Source organism: Pholis gunnellus (genome assembly GCF_910591455.1).
Source record: "Pholis gunnellus genome assembly, chromosome: 19".
Lineage (NCBI taxonomy): Eukaryota > Metazoa > Chordata > Actinopteri > Perciformes > Pholidae > Pholis > Pholis gunnellus.
The window spans coordinates 12,297,755-12,325,446 of record NC_136546.1 but is presented as its reverse complement, the minus strand read 5'-3'; the positions used below and the strand labels follow the sequence as shown (position 1 = coordinate 12,325,446).

General features: G+C 44.3%; 1 protein-coding gene across 1 annotated transcript in view; it reads right to left on the bottom strand.

The window, feature by feature from the left end:
• The window catches only part of syne1a (spectrin repeat containing, nuclear envelope 1a), a gene marked incomplete at its 5' end in the record, with an annotated part of 110,052 nt that overhangs the window by 16,577 nt on the left and 65,783 nt on the right, over positions 1-27,692 (bottom strand). The window contains 48 exons of the mRNA XM_079180047.1: positions 925-1,119; positions 1,477-1,711; positions 1,830-1,924; positions 2,030-2,177; positions 2,724-2,878; positions 2,990-3,136; positions 3,265-3,447; positions 4,224-4,428; positions 4,521-4,654; positions 4,831-5,001; positions 5,101-5,256; positions 5,347-5,502; positions 5,610-5,786; positions 5,911-6,060; positions 6,182-6,364; positions 6,477-6,609; positions 6,795-6,991; positions 7,141-7,272; positions 7,384-7,557; positions 7,664-7,864; positions 7,951-8,070; positions 8,192-8,293; positions 8,423-8,638; positions 8,761-8,934; positions 9,072-9,200; positions 9,381-9,531; positions 9,769-9,866; positions 10,107-10,238; positions 10,978-11,169; positions 13,224-13,397; positions 13,520-13,714; positions 13,978-14,139; positions 14,527-14,640; positions 15,607-15,747; positions 17,795-18,025; positions 20,118-20,261; positions 21,182-21,364; positions 21,572-21,694; positions 22,397-22,582; positions 22,879-23,016; positions 23,213-23,395; positions 24,075-24,227; positions 24,483-24,638; positions 24,790-24,955; positions 25,103-25,383; positions 26,201-26,419; positions 26,658-26,802; positions 26,932-27,269. Coding sequence (XP_079036173.1) covers positions 925-1,119; positions 1,477-1,711; positions 1,830-1,924; positions 2,030-2,177; positions 2,724-2,878; positions 2,990-3,136; positions 3,265-3,447; positions 4,224-4,428; positions 4,521-4,654; positions 4,831-5,001; positions 5,101-5,256; positions 5,347-5,502; positions 5,610-5,786; positions 5,911-6,060; positions 6,182-6,364; positions 6,477-6,609; positions 6,795-6,991; positions 7,141-7,272; positions 7,384-7,557; positions 7,664-7,864; positions 7,951-8,070; positions 8,192-8,293; positions 8,423-8,638; positions 8,761-8,934; positions 9,072-9,200; positions 9,381-9,531; positions 9,769-9,866; positions 10,107-10,238; positions 10,978-11,169; positions 13,224-13,397; positions 13,520-13,714; positions 13,978-14,139; positions 14,527-14,640; positions 15,607-15,747; positions 17,795-18,025; positions 20,118-20,261; positions 21,182-21,364; positions 21,572-21,694; positions 22,397-22,582; positions 22,879-23,016; positions 23,213-23,395; positions 24,075-24,227; positions 24,483-24,638; positions 24,790-24,955; positions 25,103-25,383; positions 26,201-26,419; positions 26,658-26,802; positions 26,932-27,269 — 8,073 coding nt within the window. The remainder of the gene's footprint in view (positions 1-924; positions 1,120-1,476; positions 1,712-1,829; positions 1,925-2,029; positions 2,178-2,723; positions 2,879-2,989; positions 3,137-3,264; positions 3,448-4,223; positions 4,429-4,520; positions 4,655-4,830; positions 5,002-5,100; positions 5,257-5,346; positions 5,503-5,609; positions 5,787-5,910; positions 6,061-6,181; positions 6,365-6,476; positions 6,610-6,794; positions 6,992-7,140; positions 7,273-7,383; positions 7,558-7,663; positions 7,865-7,950; positions 8,071-8,191; positions 8,294-8,422; positions 8,639-8,760; positions 8,935-9,071; positions 9,201-9,380; positions 9,532-9,768; positions 9,867-10,106; positions 10,239-10,977; positions 11,170-13,223; positions 13,398-13,519; positions 13,715-13,977; positions 14,140-14,526; positions 14,641-15,606; positions 15,748-17,794; positions 18,026-20,117; positions 20,262-21,181; positions 21,365-21,571; positions 21,695-22,396; positions 22,583-22,878; positions 23,017-23,212; positions 23,396-24,074; positions 24,228-24,482; positions 24,639-24,789; positions 24,956-25,102; positions 25,384-26,200; positions 26,420-26,657; positions 26,803-26,931; positions 27,270-27,692) is intronic.

The following is a 27,692-nucleotide window of genomic DNA, read 5'->3' as shown; positions in this document are numbered from 1 at the left end:
TTTTAGAGTCTGAATAACGGTTCAGGATGAAACAGGGCAATATTTGGTAAGACATGCTGCAGCAAAGTGGCACACCCGAAGCAAGAGTCATGGTCAAAGAAGAGCCAGGGTCGGACAAAAATACCTTCAGTAGCTGCTATTCGTATTCGTAGGAGAATATGTTAAACAAAAAAGCCAAATTCCCGGATGCATCTTTTATAGTGCGTCACTCAGTCCCATTCAAAACACAGTCTGCAAAATCTACCTCGCAGAGTTCAAATCATTACAGCACACTGCGCAGTGTCCGCACTCTGCATGTGTGTGTGTGTGTTTGTGCCCTGGCCTGACATTTAATTATTTTTGTGCCATGTTAAGCCATTTTGTACTGCTTCAGCATGTGCGCAGATGCAATTTATCTGAAGACAGAAGTGAGTTGGCTTCGTCTTTGTCCTTCACTTCTTTTCAGGAGTTAAGATGCAGCGTTGCATAATTCATGTGATAACTTGGTTTCAGTGTCCTGCATGTACAACGGAGCAGGCTCATTAGGGGCTCAGATGCCCTTCAGCACCCTTCTCACTGCAGCACACGGTAGAGACACAGCTTCTAGCCAGCCTTCAACACAGACTGTGCTCCAATGAGGCTCCAATGAGGCTTCACAAACCTGAAACAGTACAGGATGTCCCATAATACAGCACTGATCAGTACTCTCTTCCCCCTAAAAAACATTGTTACAATCTACTGCATGTATAATGAAAATAAATACACTTGTTTAGGTGTAGTGTAGGAACCGAAGGACAGAAAGTGGAAAGAATGAGGGTAAAAATAAATAATAAAGACAAAGTCTTTATGTTATGGTCAGAAGTTCTACTGTAGCTTAGACAAGAAAAGACCAAGAGAGCAAAAGACAAAAAAAAAAAAGTATGAAAACATCAGCTTTTGTCTTACCTTGAGCAAGCCGTGCAGCTCCCTCCTCTGCTGGTCCAGGCGGTGGTGGGCGTGCCTCCACCTCTCCTGAATGTCCATCAGCTCCGTCTGCAGGCTGGACTCGGCCCTGTCATCGGCCGACAGCAGCAGGCTCCGGCCGGCCTCCACCGTCAGGATGTAGCCCCCCTGCCGCCTCTGCAGCACTCGCTCCCTCAGCTGCAGGAGCGGAGACAGGGAGAATGGGCAGAGAGGGTACAGGTTAACTAAGGGAGTCTACGGTCGGAGAAGAGGTGAGGGTTTGTTAGTGAGACGTTTAGAGTTGCTTTGGACAATTTAGTGTTAAGTTTGAAGTGTTAAGAAGTATTTTTTAAATAGGATACATTTTTGTATCTGCATAATTTAAATTATCTTAAAGTCCTCTTCCAGTGACCTCATAAATAATGAAAACTTTTAAAACAGTGGGAGTGTCCATTGGATTTGTGACTTGCAGAGATAATAAAGCATAAATATTTTAGAAAAAGTCACTTCAGAGAAGATTAGAAGTGTGATGAAGGTGATAAGTGAAGGACTTACCTGAATCTGATCTAATAGGTTTCTGGCCTGCTGCAAGACGACAGGTTCTCCTGGCTGATGTTCATCTGGATCACAAGTCACTTCTTGAAGCCACTGTAGCAGCTTCTCTGCCATCTCCCGGTAGTTCTGCCACTGCCGGACCAGACTATCAATAATGCCCCTTCGTTGCTGGGCCCGTCTCACTACACCTTGCCACTGATTGCTCAACAAGGCCAGCTTCACACTGAAGTCGTCTCTGTTATGGGGACAAGAGTGAGAGTATGTATGCTCCTCACCACTGGATACATTTTTATGAGATAGGACAATTTCATATATATATATATATATATAGATAGGATTGTGTGCGTCTTTACCTGTCATCCACTTGTCCCTGGTCCAACATATGATGGCCATCATTGATGATGGAGTAGAGAATCTGTTGCCTGCTAAACATCTCTGCCTGGAACAACTGCAAGAACACACACATATATATATAGCAACAGTACATAATACACACATACACTACCTACAAAGACAGTATTAGATGCACATGTAAATGCGATGCTTCTCTGACCTCATGGTCTCTCTGCTGCTCCAGCAGATTCAGGTAGTTTCCTGAAATGTCAGCGGCCAGCTTGTGTTCAGTCTGAGACAGGAACTCCATCCACAGCTCACACTTCTGGAGGAAACTCTTCTGTTGGAGCAACACTGCCTGCAGTTTACTAGAGATGGACAGAGGAAAGTCGTTTGGAACATAAACAATATTAACAGAAGAAAAAGTTGTTGTTTTTTGTGACAAATTACACTCTTTTAAGGTATGATATTGTAAAGATATACAATACAAAAAGAGAAATAGTCCAAACATTGAATTTCAAAGTAAAAAGCATCGACTGTATATAAGAAAGTAAAAAGTTAACTTTTTCCTGTCTTTATTTAAGAGCATGGTCTTTCAATTTGAGACCATGACTCATGGATTTCATTGTAATGCTTTCCTTTAAAACCTCCCACTCAAATAGCCACTGCTTGCGTTTGGATTTTTCTCTGCTTCTGCTCAAACTGAACGCTTACACGCAAATATATTGTTGCTTGCACAGATTTCCTGTGCTCCAGCTTTAGCCCTTCTCGTCCCACTCAGGCTGCTTATGTGTGCTTGTGAAACGTCTGCTTAAAGATGTCTCCTCTGCTCACGGACTTCTCCTTCGCTCTTGGTTGTTTTTTTAACCGATAAAATATATTTATTTAAAGGTAAATCTGAAGGTTTTAGGTACCTGAACCTCTCAGTGAGGTGGGCGGAGTGAGCGGCCCATGCTCTGTTGAGACTTTGCAGCCGTTTAACATCTCTGTCACTGACTGGCAGTCTGTACACCGACTCGTTAACACGCTCCAGGTCTGGAGATAGACTGCTCAGCTTCAACAGGTAAACCTGGGAATACATTGTTATTTTCAGTAAGACAGTCTGAGGAACAAACGCAGACTTTTTGGTGAAAATGCAGCAGATGTTTCAACACAGATAATACAGCAACGTGTTTTATACCTTCAGTTTTTCCATTCGTGTCTGGACCACAATGAGCTCTGGTGAGCCGACTGGGTCAGACTCCTTCAGCACCTCCTCCGCTTCCTCAGCCTCACGGACCAGTGTGTCCAACTGCTCTCTGAAACCCTCACAGGCCTGAGATCCAGACTGCAGTCAGACAGAAACAGTGAGAATACAGAAGTGATGGCTAAACATATTCATATATTGAGGTTTTACATGGAAAACAGTGATGTGTATGTCATTCTTCCTATGCCCAACAAGCCCTGCTTTCCTACCTGCAGTACATCCTGCTGCCTGTGAAGGGCGTGCTCCAGTGTTGCTAGACGTTGTGTGAGTGTCAGGTGGTCAGACTGGAGGGCTGCAGAGGAGGAGGCGTCAACTTGGCTCTTCAGCTGCTCCCCTAAAGCCTGCAGCTGCTTGAGGGACTGCTGCACTGAGCCCTGGTCACCAAGGCACGCCTGCAAAAGTAATGTCATCAGAGAGAGAGGCAGGTTAGGAACAGAATGACTAAATGTTTCGAGAAGTTGGAGAAAGTCATGGTATTTATTTACATGTACACTAATGGAACAGGGTTGAAAGGACTGTATTATCAATGCAAAGGCAATGAAAGACTTAATAAAGGAACTCTTGACATATCCAAAATGTCAGAATTTAAGAGAAACTGATGCATGTTTTCATATTTAGGTGTTTATCCAGTAGGTTTTGAAAATGTTCCAGTCCCAAAGAGGTCCATGTGATCCTTTTGCTGAAGGTTTTGTGAAAGGCTTTCATGTAAAAAGCCTTTCTAGAAAGGACAGCTCATGTACAAACAACAGTTAAGAGCCACTAATTGTCTACTATAAGTTTAAAGCAGCGATCCTCTGTCCTAATACTGTATGCAGACCGGTTATTTTGACAGTCTTTCTCCAGACATTGCCCAGCATGACCCTACGAGCCCAGCGTGACACTGTGGGACCCCTGTAGCGTAAATCAGGGGCCTGTCTTTCCCTTTGCGGTCTCCTTTTCAAAGGGCTTTTGTTAGATTGTGCTGTGAATCTACATTCAAGCAGACAATAGAGCAGGGTGCAATTTGGTATTCTGCAGCGGGGTTAGAGGCTTTGTGAATCCTCATAGTGAGCTGACAAGCCGCTTTGGAGCTTATTCACAAAATATCAGAAAGGAGGCTGGGGGTAAGCTTCAACTGTTTCACATAATCATATAGTGGACTGTGGTACACTGTCCCATCTCTACTCACATCACAGTCCATTATCCAGGCGCTGCTCTCCTCCTCTGTGATCTCCCTGTCGGTGGCGCTCTTCAGCAGGCGATCAGCACGTTCTTCCTGTTTCTGAACCGCTGTCACACACTGGCCACACGATGACCTGTAGCGCTGCCACAGCCCCAGCAGGGCTTTACTGCTCCTCAGCTGTTCTGAGATCTGCTCTAGTTGACTGTTCCACCTGTAACGGAGGAGGAGAAACATATTGCTACACATTGACCTCAGCTCAGAAGTTGCTGCAATTTGATTTGAAGTCACTTTTGTTACCCTTACCTTATGTTGACGTCCTGGAGGGCTGTGTTGAGTGTTTCAGCCACAGATGGGTGGCACTCTGTCAGCAGCTGGTGTGTTACAGAGCCAAACTTCTTCAGGCTGCTCTCCTGTTTATCCATCTCGTACTGCAGGTTCTTAAAAACACAGAGGCCCACGAAAGGTTAGTTTCATCTTCGGAGCAGATGTTTCCATTCACACTGACTTGCAATAGTTGTTGCAGTAAACTATCTCGAGCATGACTTTATGTGCTAATAACAGACGCAGAGTCTTTTCAGTGGTGTGCCACTCTGCACACATCTGCACTACTCACCTCCAGACTCTCCACCTGTTGCTGTACTGCCTCCAGAGACCCGTTTAGGAGACGCAGCCTGGACACAGAGTACCTCCCCTCCATCAGGTAACCATTAATCTCCTCTGAAGCTCGCCGGTACAGCGTCCACTGCTCCAGCATGGACCGCAGGCTCACCTTCATCTGGCTTATCTGATAGGAAAGGTGGGAGACAAAACGTGTAAGCATCTTAAAAGTACAATGGGGAAATTTAGGCAACAATCATGAGGGTAAGGGTTCCAAGAAGCTCACCATGTGGTCCAAATGAGCCCAGGATTGGTTCAGTCCTTTAAGGGTCTCTTTGACAACAGAGCAGGCTGCTCCTGTCTTATCCTGGATGAGAGCATTTCCTCGTTCCTTGGCTTTCTCTCGATCCTTCTCTTTTTCCTTCACTAATTCCTCCAACTCCTGCAGCAAACAAATCCTTTGTTTTTACTTCCTAAAAAACAACACTCAAACTGTGTGTTGCATCCATAGCATCGGTGTATGTATGTGTACCTGACAGTCTTTAAGTGCATTCTGCACAGATGCTACATCCTCTATCCTGTGTCTCTTCTTCAGTTTATCCTCCTGTAGTGTGAGCCAGGTATTCAAAGCCTGAACTCCATTTTCATGCTCCAACCAACCTTCCAAAAGTCCTTCCAAAAGCTGAATCTAAAATATAGATGGAATTCAGAACAATTGTAGAACTCAGAAACTGCAAACTATAAAAATATAAGAAGAAAACAGTCCGGTCTGTGACATTGTAACTGAAACATTACCTTTTCAGCAATGAGCCCCTGTAATATCTGCCATCGTCTGTTCATAGCTCCCAGCTTCTCAGCAAAGTCTGTTTTGTCACTGCGCTTTCCCTCCACATCTTGACTGCTGATCTGCAGCACTGACTGGTTTACAAAGTCCACAGTCAACTGCTTACAGGTCAGATCTATGCGGAAACCCTGTGAAATATAAATGAGACACGATGCGACTGTGATGAGGAAGAGGGAATAAGAGAAAAGACACAACATACAAAACTGCTGAACTCTTTGGTTGTTATCAGAAGAAAAAAAACCTGTTTTCTACCTTATACTTCTGTAAGAAGTCCTGGACCAACTCTGAGCCTACCGCTCCCATGATTTTGTTCTGGTCCTCCTTTATGAGGTTTTCCAAAAGAGAGATCCAGCTCATCAGCTCTGTGATGGCGTGCCGGGAGGCCAGCTTCTCCATCTGCAACTGAGGGACGACAGCAGAGTGGTTACAATGTATACAGTACCAGCTAGGAGAAAACCTCTTGGGAAGAAAAATTGTGCAACAATTGACAAACATTAAAGTCGAACGGCTGCTATTGTCAAACCTGGTGTAGCTTCTCTTGTACTACAGGAATACGAGTCAACAGCTCAGCCCACTGAGTGTCAATGTGGCCCAATGCCGTCCTGAGACCAGCTGTATCTACTCTTTTCAATCGCAGAAGCTGGTTGCCTGTACTCAGCACAGACGAACGCAGAGACGACTTAGCGTCCACCTCTTTGGAAAATTCCTGTCAGAAGCAAAAATGACCGCGAGTTCAGTTGCAATCTAACCGTGCGTTCATGAATAATAGAGATTTTATTATTTTAAGTGTGCGGTACATTGTTGCTGCTCAAACTAACCAGGAAGGCATACAGGTGGTCTCTGACGGTCTCTAGCTCCTGAGGCACTGTCACTGACTGGGTCGTCCAGAACTCCAGCTGGTCCAGAGCCGAATGCAACCAGTGGCTCAACTCTGCTGACTCACTCTGGTACCTGAAGGTGATACACAGGACAAAATATGATATGTTTGTTTCGACAGCTTCTGAAAGGAATATTTCTTTCTGTATTGAGCCTCAGGGCATCACAAACAGGATAGGTGACTCACATAGCTACATAATTGATTTGATTCTTGGCACACGGTCAAACAAAACAAACTCAGACTATTGTTAGACACAGACCTGCTCCAGTGTTTAAGCGTGGAATCAAGGCGGTGCAGCTCCTTGTTGACCTTGGTAGTGGAGGAGAGCCAGTGATCTCCCAGCTGGGTCAGCTGGTTCTCCAAGTCTGAGCAGCCAACAGACAGAAGAAGCCTCTTGCCCTCCTCCAGGACCTGGTACAGCTGGGACTGATGCTCCGTCAGGCTGGCCTTCAGACGCTAGAGGACAGACGGATAATTGATATTGTAACAAGCATGCTTGACTACAGCTTTCAGGGTACGTCAGGTGACATCTCGATAGTGTCATGCAGTATAAGGATGCATTCATTTGGGCATCCATGTGTGTTCAGCCTGTTTAACGTACTAACCTGGAAGAGGCCGATCCTTTCAAAAAGTCTTTCCTCCGTCTCCTCGACCAGGCCTACAGTAGGGATGCTACATTCCACAGCCTCCAGCTGTCTACACACAGCCTGGTAGTCTTCCACAAGCCTGCTCCATGACTGTTAAAGAGAGGAGAAAGAAGAGAGTGGCTAAGTTAATTCATTCTACACGTTTTATTTAACTTTGTACTGTTCCTATTTGCTATCATTTTTGTTGTCACTCATTCCCACCTCCAGTATGCCCTCCAGCTCCACTCCCCTCCTGTGGGCCTGTTTGAGCACACTGTGGGCTAAGGCCATGGTCTCCTCCAGGGCCTGGCTTTCCCTCTGCGCCACCAGACTGCACACTTTACTGTAGAGCGCCTGGGTGAGGATCATATGGCACTCCAGACCCTGGAAAAACTCCTGTATTTGAGGAAAACATGTTTGAAAGACAAGGTTAGAAAAGAAAGAAATAAGTATCTAGGTGAACAAGAAATATACTGCAACCCCCTTTCACCACCCTCCTTACTTTGTGTTTCTCCAGTAACATCTGGACCTCTATGACAGAAGCCACGGTCATCTTCTGATCGGCAGCCATCTTGTCCTGGGCGGTGTCCACCAGGTCTGTGAGGTCATGAAGTGCCACTTCATACTGAGCCTTGAGAGACAAGCCGTGGTTCAGGCTGCTACGTCTGGAACCCACCATCAGAACCAGCTCCTCATACGCATCCTACACGAAACCATCAACATGTTATCACCATAGGGGCACAGTGGAAGAGAAAAAGGAAATGAGCTCCATAGGGAATTTTATATTACCTGTAGTTTGAGAAGTTCCTGGTTGGAGATTTGGTCAGACTGGAGTCCCTCTGCTCTCGTCTTCAGCTCTGTCACTCTCTGCTCAAACTCTCTCAGACTCTCCTCTACCTCCGATAATGTCTACAAAAGATGCAACACATTGAATGAACACGTCTTCTCAGAAGCTACTGCCAATTCACTGCGTCTGTGGGATTTCTATATTTTGTATTATTTGTGTATCTGCCCTTGGTCGGTATCATACCTCTATCTGTTTGGACGCAGGTCTGTCCACAGTTCCAGCCATCTTCTGTAGCAGCAGGTGTTTGTTTTCACCCAGAGCAGTGAACAGCATCCTCAGTTCATTCTGTCAAGTACAACAGAAACAATGTTCTCACTAAGTGAGGCAACTTCCCTGTTCACAAAAAAAAACGCTTTTTACTTTTACAAGTTTAATCAAACTCAGACTGGTGGATTGACAGAGTTGCCATTGTACCTGGAAGGTTGAGTATTCCTGTAGCCTGTCCCTCATAGCATCACAGTGTTGCTCCAGGGTGGAGTCTAGCAGCCCCATCCTCTCCTGCAGGCCCTCCAGTGTGTCCTCCATCAGGGCTTGCTCCTCTCCTCCACACAGCCGGCCGGCTCCTCCACCCAGAAGGTCTCTGCACTGGTTTACCTCCCAGGTCATCGCCTTCAGCTGTTTATTCAGACCCTGAACAGAAGAGCAAAGGTCAGTGACATGACCAATATATTCCATCCAAAAGAGTTATAATTGTGTTGTCTGTTTATTTCCTCCTTTTGTGTCTATAACAACAACACAAGTGTCTTTAATACCTCTTGATTGGAAAGTTGTGTCTCTGTATCTTCAGACAGCAGCACAGGACCAGAGAGCAGCTGATTCTCAGCAGCATCCAACCAGGAGGAAGCTGCTGAAACTGCAGCATACAGGTCCTGCTGGACTGCTGTCCCTCCTAAAGACGCTGCCAGTTTGCTGTCCCCATCCCCCGTCTGTGAGGAAGAACAAAGAATATTTACTCAGTGCATTAAAAGCTGTGAGTGAGAATGTTTTTGTTAGTCACAGAAACCATTCCCACTGGGAAACAATAAGTAATGAGAGATTAAAATAAGGAAAATCTGTGCTTCACCTCATTGGCGATTCTTTCCAGAGTCTGACTGCAGGCCTCAAACAAAGCTTTGAGAGAGCGAGAGTCTTGGCCGGCAGACATGCCTCTGAACACCACACTGGGGCTGGACAAACGGGACCGGTGGAGGACCTGCTTACAAGAATGACAAATGAGACACAAGAGACATATAAAGGTCAGACTGGCAGCAAGCTGAAACTACCTACAGAATGCAATCAGCCTTAAATAATGAGTTTCAGACAACTCAAAACATGGGTCAACTTCACACTATTTATTAAAAACATCACACTCCGTGGTGTATGCCTTGTGTACCGGGCTAAGCTGATCCTGTTCCATGGAGTTGAGGGAGAGCTGCAGCTTTGTGCTCTGATCTTTATTCATGTATTCCCAGCGCTGTCTCATCTGGTCCAAAGGAGACACGGTCTCAGGCTCCAGCAACACTCCTCCTGGGATGGACACCTCACTGTGGGAGGTAGAGGGGTGAGTCGTGGTAAGAGATTGGTCCCTGGAGTGGTGTTTCACCAGCAAGTTCCAATGTAATTAAATGTTTACCCTGCTTATTCAAATAAACATGAAAAATAAATAATTCACACAAAAACTAAAATTACAGAAGCTCCTCATTAATGTGTGACAGAGTAATGTTTGTTCCCCCTGTGGAAGGAAAAACAAAGTAAGTGTGAGAAGAGTAGAGGGAAAGTACCTGTCCCCATTGGGTGTGGTCTGTTGGAGTAACTCCTCTCCAACGCTGGCTACAGACTGGAGCAGCCTCTTCTGTTCAGCTACTTGCTCCTGCAGCTCCTTGGAGGTCAACATACAGCATTTAGGCCATTAAGAATCAGAGTTATATTCGATGTATCTAGAAGAGCCACTTCCTTTCTGAAATGGTTTCAATTAGCTATCAAGAAGAGACTTGTTCCGCCCGATAGAACTAATTCAATTGAGCACCAGACATGACAGCCGTTTGGCACTCCAGGCTATCAAGATGGAATCAGCTCAGGCCTGTTAGATATACAACTATACAAAAGTTAATCTTCTTACCCTCTGTCGAAGAAGGTTGTCGTGGTACTGCTGGGTGCGTGTGGTTCTGGCCTGGGAAAGCCAATCCTGGACATTAGGACTCTGGGACAGAGACGAGTCCGGCTCACTGTCCTCCTGCTCCTGCAGGGAACCCTGGGAGAAAGACAGAAGGACGTCAACACTTGGCAAATGCTCAAAAACATTAACAGGAGAGAAAAGGACAGGAAGAAATGATTTTCTTTCTGAGGAAGGGGTGATAAGGTTTGTGAGTTTGTAAAGAACAGAAAAGGGAACAAAGATTGCAGCCTGTTTTTCAAGTAGACTCAGATAAATAAGCTATTGTAGTTTCTCTGTGTTGTAGAGTAATTTTGTGAATGAATGGATATCATTATTTACTAAAAGAGCACATTAAGGGAGGTCAGCAGCAAGGGATTTCTTTCTAGGGAAAAAAATTATTTTCAGTGGAAGATATTTACCACACACAGAAAATGTAGTTGTTGTTTTTTTTCCCCCAAAGGGGCCAAAGCCAAAATGTTGTGTCATCAGAACCACACCTGCTGCAGTACATGTAGTGTTAGCATGTGATGAGGTAGCATCCTTTTGTCTGTTGTTTGAGGCCCATTGTGAGACACACAGGCTCTTGTTGTTCCATAGTGGGGAAACAGTGGACTTTTATGAAGGAGCATGACACGACCTTTAGTATTTGCACAATACTTCCATTGATACTGTTACACAGTGTCACATAATGCAACACAGCACAACAAAAGTCACACAGAGGCAGGGAGGAAGGAAAAGCTGGGAAATTGAAAAATGTGTGGTAACGCGAAGGGGAAGGGAACTGAAGGCGTGGAAGAGGAGAGGTCCATAGACCACAAGTGACCCCTGACCTCACCTGTATGCCAACTTGTTTGTCCTGCAGCATCTGCTGCAGCTCCATCAGGCTGTCTTTGAGGGAGTGCAGTTTGAAGGTGAGTTGCTCCGCCTCTCCTTTCGTCTCGGCCCGACCCTCCAACAGTAAGCTCTCGCTGTGGACGGAGAGCTCCGACAGATACGACACCTTCTGCTCGATCTCAAACAGCATATTCTGGAAAGACGAGACACAGTTTATGATAAACTCACTACTACTTAAAACATTAAGGAACCATCTAATCAGCCTCACTCTTTAAAAGAGTCATTCATGAGGAAAAACATAATTATCAATCTCAACCTTTTTGGCTTGTGACCCAATGAAATGAAGCAACGTTTAAATGTGGCCCCTCATCACCAGACGAGAGGTTTAGATGCCCAAAAAAGGTAAAATTATACATTAATTCCAGTGGTTTAGTGGCTTCCACTAAACATAGTGAATTAACCTATTATCTTTTCATAACATGCACTGTATACATCAAGCATCCTTCAGCTCGCTTGTTGTTTCTGCCTCTTCTTGTCCCAGACCTTATAAGATGCAGTTATTATCACATCAATTCTCTCTCTTTTTCAAGCTGTTTCCCGCCAAATCCTTTTCAAGATATCCCATTTACTCCCTTCTTACATTTCCTAACAAGGGAAACAACAACAAAAAACAGACTCTCCCTTTTCACGTCCAGGTTGTGTGAAAAGAGGTACATTTGTATGGAAGAAGGGGAGTTACAACCTTAATCCCCATCTTTCACACAAGGATACAAGGGCCCTTGACAGAGATGGGGAGGTAATTCTCCCCAGAGAATTTTTCCCAACACAGAGTGACGTCATGTCACTCTTTTCCTTCTATCCGGCGCTGTCATTGTGCGGTTCACTGGGAAAGTGGGGAACTTCTGTTCTCTCTACACTTCACCACAAAAAAAGCCTCTTTGTGGCATTCTAACCCAAATTCCTCTCTTTTGGCCCAGGATCAAATAGCATTTGCAAAACTTGTAATGTTTTTGCTGCGATTAACACAGTTAAAAGACAAAAGGAGTTATTTATATATTCTAGTGAGATACAATGTGTGCAGAAAGTTTAGACTCAGCTAAAGTATTTGATTAATCCCTGACCGGTGAGAGGCTACGCTTAAGTGGTTTCTGAGCTGCTTACCGTGTGGTGATTTTCTTGTAGTGTGTAAGCGTTAAAATGAACAGACTGTGGTTGTTCAGTGAAGACTTTACTGCAAAGTTAAATCCGCCACACAAAACTGAGGTTCAAAAAATACCTACAAACTAATACTATCCTAATGCAGAACCCCGATTCATCTGATAAAACATTTAAACACAATATATTTGTAACCAAAGCCTTCAATATACAGTATATTCTTTTATTCATTGATTTTCTTTCTGCTTCCTTCCTGCCTGAGTTGGTCCACTTCCAATTTCTTCCCCTCACTTCATCTCTATAACCTCACATCTTTCTCTTTTCATTGTATCAACGCTCTAATAATCTACGCTTGCAGATAGTTTTTACCCCCTGGAGATGAGTATCTGCATGGACCGGACCTGAGCTCCACAGGGGCCATATGTGAGCTATAATCAGCTTACTGTCTCCCAGCTGCTACAACACACACACACACAACACTGATTTCCTTTGCCTGAGTAACAGAACTAACATTATTACTACCGAGAGGCCAATTACAGAACATCAGAGGATGAATGTTTAAACATCTGATTGAATTAGTTTTGCTTTTAAAAAGTTAAAGTTATATGCTTCCACAAAAAACTGTCAAGGACATACACATACACAAAATATTGTCAGCGACGGAACTGTCTGGAAACTTCCCCCGTATTCAGTGCAGGTTCTGTAAAGTTATTCTTGTTTTTGAGCATGAAGTGAACAGTTTATGCGTGACTAGAATAGTAACAGTAATGTAATACCAAGGGAAGGAATCCATGGATAGTCATTGTTTCTGGCACCGTGAAGCAGCCAGATACTTCACTTTGGCCTTTGATAACGCCCTCTTGATAAAACAGTGGCATACAGACTTTCATACCGTGCCTCAGGCAGTGGTAGGTTTTTTCGTGACTGTGTCAGTTGAGGACAACTTTAAAAAACAAAATCTGCACATATCAGGACCCATCACGCCATCTACCGCGGGCAGCATTGTTGTCCGTGGGAATCTAAACAAACCAAGCTCAATATCTTTCAGTGCTCGGTTTCAACCTTTGATGAAAGCAGAAATGTCATTCTCACCTGACAGTCGATGAGCTGCTCCTCCATGTCCAAGTCCTCATTTTGGGGCTGAAGGGCAGAGCTTAATGTGGCTCGAGTGCTGAGCAACCAATGGTCGAGCTCCTCGGCCTCGCTGTGGTAACGCTGCAGCGCCTGTTCCTGTCGCTGCTCTTCCAGCTGTTCACTTAGTCTTTCCTGTTATGGAGACAGACATTTTTAGATTCCACAGGTGAAACAATTCAGTAAACTCCGTAAATAAGAACGAAAGTATGCAAATTTGGGAGATGTAAATAAATATCATCTTTAAGCGACCTCACCTCCAGCAGCTGCCGTTTCCCAGAAGCCTTCATTCTAATGGTGGCCATCCTCTCTCCCAGCACAGTGAGAGTAGACTGGAGAGCCAGTTGGTCACCAGCCTCCCCATCGCTGTCGCTGTCTGCCAGCTCCTCAGCGAAACACGTCTGCAACTCACCAATCTCATCTTGCAACATCAGGATCTCATCCATCACAGCCTGGACATAAAGATACAAAAAAAAGTGCGCTGTAGCCAAGTGGGGACAGCCCATGCCCTATAACAGCAACGTCTCAGGTCCAATTCTGACCGTAGGAACTACGTTCTACTCTCCTCTACACTGTCCTCTGTCAAATAAAGGCAAAAGAGATGTCTTCTGTACCATTACCTTCAATGTTGTCAATACTCCACTCCTCTCTCTTTCTCTATGACACACACAAACACAACATATCTCCAGACCTCTCCGTCCCCCCTCTCTCTTACCTGGTGTGCAGCCATCTGGCTCTCGGGGCTCTTGTTGGGCTCCAGGCCCTCATTGAGCGATCCCTCGATGGACTCCATCTTAGTGGAAATGGACTGGAGGGACTCCTGATAGTGTTGCTGCCGCTCCAGAGCCTCGTACAGACTCTTCTGCTTCTCGCTGATCTGTGGTCAGAGTAATAAAGTGGTGGAAAGAAATGAGTGACGGCAAAATCAAGATGGTAACTGGAGAACAAGAAGTCCACTGTACCATCATTTATCTTATGACGTGTGGTAGAGGAGGAATATTATGATTTCAATTTAATATCATTTTGAGTTTCAGTTCAAATTTTGGCACTAGTGTACTCTTGCTAAAGATACACTCATCTTGTGATAACTGTCCAAAAATGTCCCAAATAAAAAAACTTTAACTGTGAACTGGGCTGAGTTCACAGTAAGCAACAAGGATTTCTTGAATCAAAATCTCTAAAGCAGTTTTTGTTTACTGCCCACGTCATACTTTCATGGTTTACATTTCTTAATTCATTGAGTTCATTGTAGCTGATGCTGTACCACGTTCTTGAGTGTTTCCCAGGATCTCTGCAGGTCATCCAGGTTAGCAGCACTGGTCTCCATAGACGGGTCGTACAGCTCCTGGAGGGGCGCTCGGTTTAAGGCACCTCGACCCTGTGGCACAACAACACGGTGAGTGTGGGCCTCACTAGTGTGTGAGAGCGATGTAGAACAGATGGTTGAAGAGCGTGTGTTGGTTCTCACATGGCCTTATGCCCTCAAACATACTGTCAACAAGGAAGTTGAATTGCCAGATTACATCACACAATGATGTAAATTGCTGTTTCTCTCAGAACAACAAAGAGCTTCTGTTTCACTGATGCATCATTAGAAGTCATAGATTACACAAAAAAGCTACTTTATGCTAATTTAGCTATATTGAGAAAATGACAACTTTTTCATTCACTCATTTAATCTCAGCGAAAAAAGCATTTGGCAAAACATATTTTCTTTAGCAAAAATAAATCTGCAAACTAAAAATAAAAAAGGGAAAGCAGGGACATCACAGCAGCTCTCCAGCTGTTTCAAACATCCACTGTGTTGATGGTGGTGATGATGGGGGGGGGGGGGGGGGGGGGGGGGGCATTGTTTGGTGGTGGTGTTGGTGATGGGGTGAGTTAGCATGTCCATCTTAACAAGTCAATATTCAGTCTTAAAATCTTATATTAATTGAAACAAAAACTAAAAAGTCTGATAATTATCATAATTCCAACGCAGGCTCACTTGCTGCATTAATATTCAGTATCTTGAAATTAAATACGTAATGAAAACCCTTGCATCCAGCAATGTCATGACTCATTAGGTACAAAAACATCTTTGCGACATGTTCATCTGCATAGGAAAACAATAGAATAATCTCATCCTTGTGGCACATTGTTTTCTCATTTCAAGCAGAAGATGTTAAGACTAAATATTTGGTTGAAGACTCATTAAGATGGAGATTTTGTTGCTGCAAAGGTTAAGGTTTCTTATGACTGGGAACTTTTTTGGTGTAAAATGTAAAATAGACTGCGGTAGTATGGACGCTGGTCAGGTAATGCTGGAGGGCTGTGGATGAAACCAGGGTGGGGTTTGCAGTACCTGGCTAAGAGGAGCGTCAGCGTTAGCCCCTGGGGAGGGGGAGCGGCAGGCAGGGGGAGAGGAGACCTCGCTGTTGGTGCCCTCCTCCCCCGACTCCTCCGTCACAGGGGAGAGAAGTGTGTGGCAGCGGCCGGCTGTCATCTGACCACCCATACACACCGCACATCAAATGCGCACATCAAAAGAAGCAGGTATAGGAAACGGGAGGCGGATCAAAACAGAAAACGCCCAGATATGAGGGGTGAGGAGACAGAGAGAGAGAAAAAAACGAAGAGAGAGCATACAAATTAATGGGGGAGTGCAGGTTAGCCAGATTGCAGTGAGTACATTGATGATTAATTAGACAGTGAGAAATCAAATAATACTGAGAGGAGACCAGATCACATTACTGCTATTGACATCAAACACTGCAATACTTTTGCTGTAGCACAGCATTTTAGAGACATGATCTACTGTTCTGTAGCATCGCAACGCTGGAGTTCTCAGGCAATGAATGAGCCACTCAGATTTGTTTACAGGATACATCAGGGGAAAGGAATGGCCATTACCAGGAAGTTGAAACTCATTACACATTGATAAAGTAGTACAGACAAACACGCACAGACTCTGGTCACACCACACACATATATACTGTATAGATGCTGTTTCAGAACCACAGTAATTTCCTTTCCATCACAGACATCTCTCGCTTGTAACCGACACCCAGACATCCATAACGTAGATTTCAGCTATATTTTACCAGGAATATTTTTCTTTAAGAACTAGAAAAGTACCACTTTTACCATTTGATGCAAGAGCACAATTAAAATCAAACTTCACTTACACTATATTAACAGTAAGAAGAAGTCCTGAGAGATCCAAACTTAAGGCCCAAACTTTAACAAAGTACAGCTCAAGCATTGCATAGCTAGCAGAGAATACAGCAGCAGCAGCAGCTGTCCTAGAAGTAGCTCAGTTGTCTGTGGGCCTGCATGCTTCAGTAGAGAGGCAGAGCAGAAATGTGAGCCAAGCCCTACTGGGCTGCAATTTGGCAGTTAATGCAGAACTTGGCCGACTGACTCAGGAGCTCGTTATATTTGGTAGACTTTTTGTCCCCGGGCTTTATGATGCAATGCAATGCAATGACGAGCATCAGCACACCAGCACGTGTGGGAAAGAGATTACTAAGAAGCTGAGTAGTACAGTACCAACACTGTGGTAACAATGACACAGTACTAATAATGTTAAAACAATAACAAATCAAGGATATCCGCAGTCCTAAGCAATCCATTTATGCCACACACACACACACACACACACACACACACACACACACACACACACACACACACACACACACACTTATCAGGCTCTGCTCACACACAAACACACACACACACATCCTGTTTCCTGGCCTGCTGAGACAGAACACACCACAAACAGCAGTAACAGAGCAAGCAGGCGACGAAATCAGAATACGAACGAAAGACACGGAGGAAGAGAAGGTATTGAAGCGAACAGAAAAAGAAAAAGCACATAAGGCGGACAGAATCAGGGTAGTAAAAAAGTGAAGTGAAGTGACACAGCACAATATCAGTGCAGCAATACACAAGAGGAGACAGACAGTCACACTTGAGGTGTATGGAGGATGAGGGAATAACTCTTGCAATTCAAAACGCAGAAATAAATAAAAGGAGAGGAACACATTAATAGAGAGAAAAAGCCTATCATGAATCTGAATTATTTGATATTTGTATGTCATGGACCACTGAATAGATGCACATGAGGCCCTACAGCCCAATTTAAGCTTAAATGTCGTCCCAGGGGGTCCACGTTTAGTTAACTTGGAATGTAATTGCACAGACATAACGTTGTACACAGTAACTGGGAAACAGTAAACCGTAATCATAACTGTCATCCACAGACATCCTATAATTTGGGATAACTTTAAGCCAATTATAATTATTGTGAAATTAACCGTTAACACCCTCTAGAAACTCCAAAAGGCTCCCTGGGGTTCCCTGATTTGTAATTTTGAGAAGCAGTGGTCTGGACAGAAAGGCAGAAGGAATAGAAGCTACACACACACACACACACACACACACACACATACAAACATTGGCCTGACAGGAGTACAGCCATGCAGTATGTCATGTGTTAGTTTCTGGCTGATGGTGTGTGTGTGTCCAAAAAAGGCTTCGCCACTCACCATGACGACAGAGGGGTGTGCTGGAAGCTGCTTGTTGGCGGCGGCACCAGTGGTTGCCACAGAACTGGGCAGCTCCTCATCACTCAGCTCGTCCATGCCGTCCGAAAGGCCGTCCACCTCGTTGACCGTCAGCAGCATGGTGGCGTGTTTGGCTTTCACTGTCAGCATCTTACACTTGGAGTGCAGCGAGGCGATTTGCTCCTGGTAGCCGCGGATCTTCTGGGCCAGCTCCTGTCAAAACATCCCACCCCAAACAGAAAAACACCAACACCCCCAGGGTCAGGAGAGTGTGGTTCAGTCCACAATGGAAGATCAATAGTTCCTGGTTAAATGGGATCCTGGGAAAAAAAGGGGGGGTGGATGAGTTGGTTCAGCGTTGAATGTGGTGCCGGTTTGAGAGGAGTAAGTGGAGTTGACGCATTCTCTTCTCTCCACGGTCTCTTGCTTTTGGCTTCACAGAGTGTAGGACTAGAAAAGAGAATAGCACTGCCTCTCTCTCTCTCTCTCTCTCTCTCTCTTCTGTATCTCTTAGCCAATCAGAGCAGCACAGAGGCGGGTGACTCAGAGCAGTAGCGAAGCCAACAGACAGGATGTTTGGTTGAGAGAGAGAGACCCTCGCAGAAATAGTTCAAAATCCCTCAGACACTCCCTCTCGTACACATACACAATTGGCAAGGAAAAACAGGAAGTGATCTCACTGACTGCAACCCCCCCTTCCTCTGCCTGCCGCTTCCCTCCTCCACCAATCCTCGAGACAGATTCCTTTCAACAAAAGAGAGTCGTAAGGAGAGAGGGGGAGTGTTAAGGGAGGAGGACGACAGACATGGTGTCAAATTACAGCTATGGTATGAGCCGGCAGGCCGGGTCCAACTCCTCCTTCCCTCCTCCCCCTCCTCCGCCTTCCACTCCCCCTGTCCCGCAGATGGTCAATGCACTGATAATCAGGTCATGTGACTTACTGGGCCAGTGGAGTTGCAGCTTTCTGCTCAGCTTAGAGATCAAACTCAGACATAAACAAACTGCCACGCCAAGTCACTCTGCAGCACGGGAGAGATTGCAGTAACAAGCAAACACATCTACAAAACAGCTGGGTTCATACACTCCCCTTCAAGTAGTAGAAGTAGATACAATCTGCCAGAACCGAGCAAGGAAAGTTAAAATGTAATAAGAAATGTGTTGCCTCTGCAGGTCTTTGCCTCTCTCTGTCTGCCACCCCCCTTCCGTCTCGAGCTCTCTCTCCACATTGGAAATCAAATGCACTTACTCAGCAAAGTAAAACTGCCACAGAAAGTACCGGCCTTACTAAAGCAGATAAAAAAAAAACGTCTACACGGCATCAAATAGTAATCTATGTAGATTATATTTACATGTACCATCAGATACTGGAGGAATGTTTGTGAGTTGGGCTTGTAGAGACACAGCACAATGTTTTTCCAGACCTGCTGTATGTGGTGGCGCTGCTCTGATAACACAATGTGATTCATTGAGCAGTATTTATTCGAGAGTTTGTGGTTTTATAGAAGCATCAAATAATTCCACATTGTTTGTATTTCGAATCAAGACATTAGGGGGGAAGAAAATCCATATAGAGCAAGGATAGCAAATATATATACACATAGCAGAAAAGAGACGTTGAACTAATGATTTTGACGCCTTCAGTTACAACACAGGCTCAATAACTGAATGAATATTGCTCGGTCTGGTTCTGTCATAACGGCTGCCCACAATTACTTTTAGATTTACAGTATGTTTCCTGCTGCCTCGACTTCTGTTTTTAAGATGTCTTACACTGTTACAAAGTACAGGAAATATACAATGACTCAAACCTCTGCCCTTTGATGTTGACGTCAAGTGGCCTCTGTTCTGTTATTCTGGTTTGTTCAACTTTTTTGAAGATTTGATGTGACGCTCATCTACAGTACAGTCTCCAAAAGCTCTTTGCTTCCTTGTTGCTTTGCTGTTATTTCACAGGTCGTTCTGTGCATTATGTGAATAAAGACTAACCTTTGAGTTCACTATATGGCCAAAAGTGTTAGCTTCCATTGAAGGAAATTCTCATGCTACAGCATACAATGATATTATAAACAATAGTGTGCTTTGAACTTTGTGGCAACAGTTTAGGGAAAGTCCTGTGGGATGTGGGAAAATCCCTGCAGCCAGGTTCCAAAATCTTATGGAAAAAGCCTTTTTTCAGAAGAATGAAGGGTGTTATTGGAGCAAATTATTGTCCATAGTTTTGGAATATGTTAAAAAAAATCACATATGGGTGTTTGACTTATATTTGAATAAATATATGAGAGACGAAGTGTGTGTTTTCTCTGACCTCATGGTGGTGTATTTGAGCCTGAAGTTCCTGTATGTTATTGGTGGAGACGGGCCGGTCCTGGATGATGCGGTGAGCCTCCTCTATTAATCTCTGGAGGTTCTTCACTTCCTGTTCATACTGCTCATACTGCACCACAGCCTCCTGGGAAAGAGAAACCGTAACAAAGAAAGGTTGAAGCGGCAATCAAACAATTATGAAATGTGACACATATTATTGATCATTGAAGGGAAAGGATCATTTCTCTTGCCTCCCCCTGCATGGAGGTTTAAGGTGAGTGTCACCTACAGATATCATCTCCTCCCCCCTTGATGTCACAATGCTTGCATGATATTGATTCATACATTATATGCACAGTATCAGTAAGTGTATTAACATGCATATTCCAGTGTGGCATTTAACAGAAAGGGACAAACACATTCATTTCAAATATATGAAATCCTAAAAGAAGTCATCTGAGATCTGCTGGTATTGGAGCTAAGAAGTGTTTTAAACACCTCTTCTGTTCATTGTGGGATTCTAAAGTCTGTGGAAGCTAAACCTCCGAGATAACATTTATAATATTGCAGTTATTGTGTAAATATGTATACAAGCAGTTTATCTCAGATATGATCCCCAACCAGATCAGACAGACAGACTCATTGTTCCAAATCTTTAGTTTGCTTTAGGTGTTTGCGCTCCAGATTGTCACAGAAGGTCACTTGCCTGTTGGTCCAAATGCAAATCTTCACTACAATGAGCTTAAAAGCTAATTCAGCCCAGAACCAAAGGATAGGAGGTTTATAGTGGTCTGGTGGGGGCTCAACAAAAACACAGACATTCCTGAGATGGCCTGTTGGGACACTGCAGCAGGATTTTAAGCAACAAGTGACAAGTCAATGTAGATGTAGACCGATACAACTCCTCAAACAGGGTGACAAATGACCAACTGTATGACCATTTTCAGTTCTACAGTTTGTATCTTGACAGATAATTTGGTAGTTTTAGGGGGGAAAAACTAAGAAACAAAATGTTATACAAACGAACACTTGTAAAGCATTTGTAATATGAGGACTGCCCTCTACCTGCAGGATGTTGCACTGCTGGATGGTGGTGTGCTGCAGTTGGCTGGCTTCTTGCTGCAGAATCTGAGCTGTGCGGCAGATAGGCAGGCTGGCCACTACCTCCTCTGGCAGCCGGAGGGCGCTCTGACACTGCTGTACTGCCGCCACCTGCTGCTTGAAGCCCTCCATCTCCACCAGCAGACGCTTATGAGGGAATGAAGGGTTGTTAGAGAGTAAGGAGGAATTGCTGGGTGTGTGATAAAGCAATGCTGTGTTGAGAATAAATGAGTTTAAGATGTCGTAATTAATTGTAATTGTTTGTGGATGTCATATTGCAGGTGTCTGCATGCACTGTGTGCATTTGCAGTATTCTCTAAGCCTCTCTAAAGTCTTTTAAATGTGTGTGTTCACCTGTCTCTGTGTGAGCTGCTCTCTGAGGCTGAGCCTGTTGAGGTCTGGTGAGGCAAGTGTGATCTGGACCTGGTCTACAGCAGCATGGAGGATCTTCACCTCTGACTCCAAAAGCAACATGTCCTGAGGAGAGACAACAGACATCCAAAAAATAAAAAGGAAAGCACATATGGGAGAAGGAGCAGCTAATAATTTGAGTAGCAGGAAGTAAAAATGCATTTTAAAAAAACTCTTATTTCTGATGTGGACCTGCTTGCAGTAATAGATACTCAAACACCAGTCTGCAAAAAGTAATTCTTCAATTCAATTTGAGCTATAAATAAAATGGTCGGTATCGCTTTAAAACAAATCTCTTCATTTGCAATTTCTAATTGAACAAGATGTATTTCATGTTATATTCCATAACCAGTTGTAACAAAGGTTGTGCTATGTCTACACCCTAGACCCAGAAACTCACAGGAGGAATTGAAAACACATTTCCAAACACACAACATTATTATCAGCAATAGACTGTCATCTGGGAACCAGGTGTTTGGCAATCAGATTACCGTAACAGATTACTGCTGCGCCACAAGCTAATATACAGTACAGTGCATTCCATCATGATGCTGTAGTATTCAATTAATGACCATGGGAGGGCACTGTCGTAGCTCCAAAGTGATGCGCAGGTCTTGTTGTGCACCAAAATGTTTCGATGAAAGAAATCTAATTAACTACGACTCTTAACGAAGATAATTTGATCAGAGAGCCCAAAAACCATTCAGAGGTGAAGTAGCACTGATGTCTGGTTCCTGTAATGCTCGCCAGAATGTGAATGCCGTTTACCTTTGCTGCATCCTGCAGACTCTGGAGGCGAGTCTTGGCGGTTTGCTGCAGCTCCTCCGTGTGTCTGCTGAGGTGTTTCACCTGCTGGATCCACCCCTCCGTCTGCAACACCTCCCCCAGCTGCCCCTCCCTCTCCCCCATGGCCTCCAAGTCCCCATGGAGACCCCGACACTCCCGCAGCAACGCCTGTCACCATAGGAACATAAATTACAAAGAGTCTTTTCTGTTGTGCAATTATACTAATTAAAGCCGGCCAACACACTGAACAGTACATGACATTTCCCTGAAAGTCAAACAAGTAAGTAAAACTAATTAGCTGTTCATTTGTGGGGCATCTTCAGATTTACTAGGTTAATGCAGGGAATATTAACATTTATTTTTGTTGACAAATAAATATAAAATGTTTCTGAGCCCAATTCTTTTGTAGCCGTTTTCAGACATCTTAAAGCCATCCCTACAGTGCGAGACTCATTAAGACTCACCTGGTGTGCTCGAATTTGCTCCTGCAGCTGCGACGCAGACCCCCAGATGATACGACCAGTGACCAGAGCTTCTGCTTTTTCTGTCCAGCCCAAAATGAATGCCTTCATACCCCGATATTCCTCCACCTGTCTCTCTGCCTGCTCACAGAAGAAAGACCAAGACAGAAGAATTAAAGCATACAAAAATGAATAAAATACAATTCATTCTCCTGTTTTTGGCCATACAATTCTGACAACTATATAAAAGATATATGTATTTTTGGTTTGTTAACACAAGCAATATTGGGAACTTAGGGAAGTCTACATGACATGTTGAACTGAATGGAAATCTCACCTTCTTCAGTCTGTTGGCTCTGTCCTGGACCTGCTGCGTGGTGTGCCGTTGCACCTCTGTCAGTTTGGCCACAGCGTCGCCCAGCTGCTTACACAGCAGAGGGTTCTGCTCACCAAACTCCTGCACCGCTACTCCCAACTCTGCCACAGAGCGACCGCAGCATTCACATTCTTCACAAAGAGCCTGCAAGAGAGGACCGGAGAGTAAGAAGGTGAGGCAAAAAGAGAGGAGAAAGGAGGACAACAGGAGTGTAAGTGTGTGTTGTACTAAAACGTGATCAGTAAACCTTACGTCCCAGGTGGCAGGTGTTTTTAAAGAAAAAAAGATTTGCTCAATCCCAGTCTTGCCAAGTGTTAGAAAAGAAGATCGATACCACTCTTATGTTTGTACGATTAAAACGAATCTACAGTCACAACTGCTAGCCTGGCTCTGTCTGAAGGTAACAAAATCGGCCCACCAGCACCTCTAAAGCTCACTAAACTAATACATATCTTGTTTGATTAATCTTGTGGTTTTACGAGAGAGCAGTGCGTAATTATAGAGCTTCAGAGCCGCTGGTAGACGGACTAGTTCAAAAAATGACAAAGTATTAACTGCACACACTCCAGGCCTGGTGGGTCAACAGATGGGCAGAGGAGAGAGCGAAGGAAAAAAGTTGGGTTGACAACAAGGAGAACAGGGGGAAGGGGCTGTGTCTCCCATCTGGGGTACTCCTCTAAGAAGTGGGTCATTGTTGAAGGCAGATTTCAGTTCATGCCATTCCAACTCTCCCACAGTCATTAACCTCAACATCTGCAAAATGAATAGCCAATTTAACAAAGGTTAATTGCTTGTTAATTAGTCAATCTGTCTAGTTGATTACTTTGGTCTCTTCTTTTGCCTCCTCCAGGTCGGCACCCTTGTCTTCCAATTTCCGAGCGATGGTCTTCATCTTTGCCTCAATGTCCTGCAGTCTGAAGCTGAAGTCCTCTTTCACATCTCTGGTCTGCTGCACCTCCCTTTCTCTCGCCTGGACCTGAAGCAGATGGCAGAAATACACACATTTTACACATTTCAACAATGCTATATGTTTATGGCTTTTTCAGCATTCACTCTCTGGACACAATAAGAGAAGTAAACAATGGTACATACTGTTAAAGGGTCACTGCTTCACTTTTTTGTTCAGTGTTTTTGACGCAATTAAATTACTAAACTCACATTTGACAGCCCAAATTAGTTAATGAAACCACTACATTAAATGAAAGGTTAAACTCTAGCTAAGAGAGGTCACCTGGTCTTCAGCGGATCCCAGAGCCAGAGCCACCTCAGCCAGCTGCATGCTGAGCTCAGAAGGCAGACCAGCCTGGAGGTCCTGGTACTTGGACTGCTGCAGCTCCGTCATGCGCTCCACACTCTGACGCCTGCTGATGACCTCACCGTGTGCCGTCTACAACACAAACAACATATTTTCTGTTATGATGTGATACTATATTTATGTCCAAACAAGCCAGAGAAGTTCTTCACCTAGTTGTCGAGGATGTGTCAGTTTGTCCTGATGTGTTATATGTGTGTGTGTGTGTGCGCATATAGAGGCCTACCTCTAGCTCTTGCAGCAGTGAATCCAGGTCTGCAGTGGGACTCAGCAGTAAACCACGAGTATCTTGGATCCAGCCTTTGACCAAGCCCAGCTCCTTCTCCACCTCCTCTCTCTCCCTCAACTCCTGGTGTACCTGAGCCCTGCTGGCTCGTACCCGCACCACAAGGCTAGACAACACACAGTGGTAATGAATCAAGGAACAAATTTAACATTTTAGAAGCTGTTAATACAGTGTACATTTTTAGTTTATACAAAGTCATGAGGTTAATCCTGTTTCTAGTTTGCTGGAGCAGCCACAGCACTGGGTCACTCACCTGTCATATTGCTCCTGCATGCTTCTGATCTGTTGTAGGCAAGACGTCTCTTCAAGTCCATTCTCTGCCTTTCTCTCCATGGCCTCCTCCTCCTCTCCTCTGAGGCTGCGAGTGTGTTGCCCCAGCAGGGCCAGGATGGACTGCTCCCTCTCCACCTCCAGGCCGAAGGAGTCATGGTACTCCAGGAGGCTCTGGAGCGCCGCCCTGGTGGCTGCCTTCTCAACTGTGCTGTCTGGGACACGACTGTGAAGGTCTTGTGACACGGAGCGCACCTTCTCCATCTGAGGGAAGTTTATGTGCAAAGATTGAGGTTCAGTTGATGCAGCAGATTTAGGGTTAACTATTTACTCTTTACAAGCTCGTAAACATGGATGTTTTCAAGGTTGAATGTGTGTGTGTGTGTGTGTGTGTGTGTGTGTGTGTGTGTGTGTGTGTGTGTGTGTATATATATAGTGTCACACCAGCTGTCTGACTAAATTTCACAAATAATCTTTCAAAGTTGTATCTACAGTATTCACAATGATAGTCTGATAGTCAAAGGCCGAAACAAGAGTCTAGAGATTCAAGTGCAGTGAATGACATCATGTCCAGTTGAACAAAGGAGCCATAGAAAATTGGTGAACAACAGGAAATGTGCGATATATACTGAATAAGGAAGTGGCCACCATTCATTCCTTACAGTTTGACCTAATTTCTCTTTTAGAAGCAGTGGATTGTGGGAATTCTTGGGAGCTGACAGTGTACACATTTGAAATAGGCCGAAAGGCGGGAAAATGCTTCATGACATAGTGTTTTGGCAGGAGAAAACAACTGGCCTGAGGCCTGTAGTTACATCACAGCACACCAACTGGTATTGAGCTGTTGCTGTGTTTGACCTAAATCTGTGAGAGCAAGAAAATGTTTCCAGATGTTTGTCAACTGTAAGTGTCTTGTGTGTAAAAACGTCTGTGGACTGCAGGCACACTGATGGTTAGTTTTACACTGTACATGTGTATCATTGAAGCACACTCACCATACATGCAATATGTACATGAACATGTGAAGCACACAGGGAACCATGCATAGTACCACCAACACATTTACGGTATCTTCTCTTACCTTGTCAGTGAAGGTCCTCCACTCCCTCGCAGTGTCCTCCAGTGCCCTCTCCTGGGCTCGGGCCACACTGCGGAGCCTGGTCCACCGCTGCCACAGTGACGACACGGAGTGGCTGGTGACAGCTTTGCTGGACTCAGAGACGATCTGCTGCAACTCTATTGAATTCTCCTTCAAAGCATTTAGCGGCAATTCGAGCAGATGGATGTGAGCCACAAGAGACTACAGACAAAAGATGACAAAAGATACATAAAAGTAATTTAAAAAGTGCAGTCTAATGAAACATTTATGCAATGGAAAACTTCTCCCCTAAAAGAAACAACTCTGCAGACACACAAGTGAACGAGGAATAATAATGCTAAACACTCCACGCAGGGCTCAACACATGCAAGTTTCTATGAACATCAGATAACTCTTTGCTAGAGTATCTCTGTTTCATGAGTGGAGGATAGTGTCCCACCTTATATCTCTGACACTTTTCCTCAGCTTGCTGGATACTGACGGCTTTAGCTGTAGTGAACATGGCCATCTTGCCCTCTGCGTCATTCATCTGTTCAACTAGTGTCTCTTTCTCATGTTGGAAGGAGGTCCATAGAGCTGTGCAACTGAGGAAATTATACAAATTACAGACTGCCATTGATAGAGATATGTTATTAAAATATGCATCATATGGACTGCCGATGTCAGCTGTGCATGCATATATTAATTGGCTCCCCATTAACAGTCATACACACCTCTGCAGCATCTCTCTGTAGACATCCAGTTGCTGTTTGACTTCTGTATTTCTCAGCAGCATTGCCTCAACTTTATCTCTAAATTCAACCATGGCTTCTGTTTTCATAAAATCCTCGAGCAGAGGATCCAAAGTCCTCAGCTCCTCTAAACCGGTTGTGAAGTTATTTTCAGGGGCTGAAATATCGTCAACGTCCCACACACAATCTGTCTGGCTCTCAAGATCCACCCCCGAGCTGGCCCTCTGGAGTAAAGCTGCAGCAGAGTCCAGACATTTCTGCATGGACTGCAGAGATAAGTGTTGTCTCCGGACCAGGGAAAGCGCTTGATCCACAGCCAGCTAGAATGTGCAGAAGGTGATTTCGTTAACCTTTTAACGTTTTTGTTTCTTTCGCCGTGAATTTCTTCACACAACTGAAGTTATAAATGCATGACTAAATCTTTACTACAAGCATGGTACAACAAGCATGGTCCCAAGCAAGTACATTATATCTGCACATGTGTAAAAATGTCCTGTTCCCAAGCTTTACTTTAGGTTTTAGTGACTAAACTTTAGTAGTTTTTAACTGTAGTATTATGTACAGTAAAAGGGGTTGTCACATGTTGGGAATCTAATTTTGGAATTCAAGCTTCCTCTCAAAATGTCAAAGGTCAAAACTCTCCTCAGTGGAGAATGGAGTGAGGGGTATTTAGATTTGTTCTTTGTAAAACTTTGCTGATTAGAAACGGCTCTGATATGTCATTCTAACTTTTACTTATTACT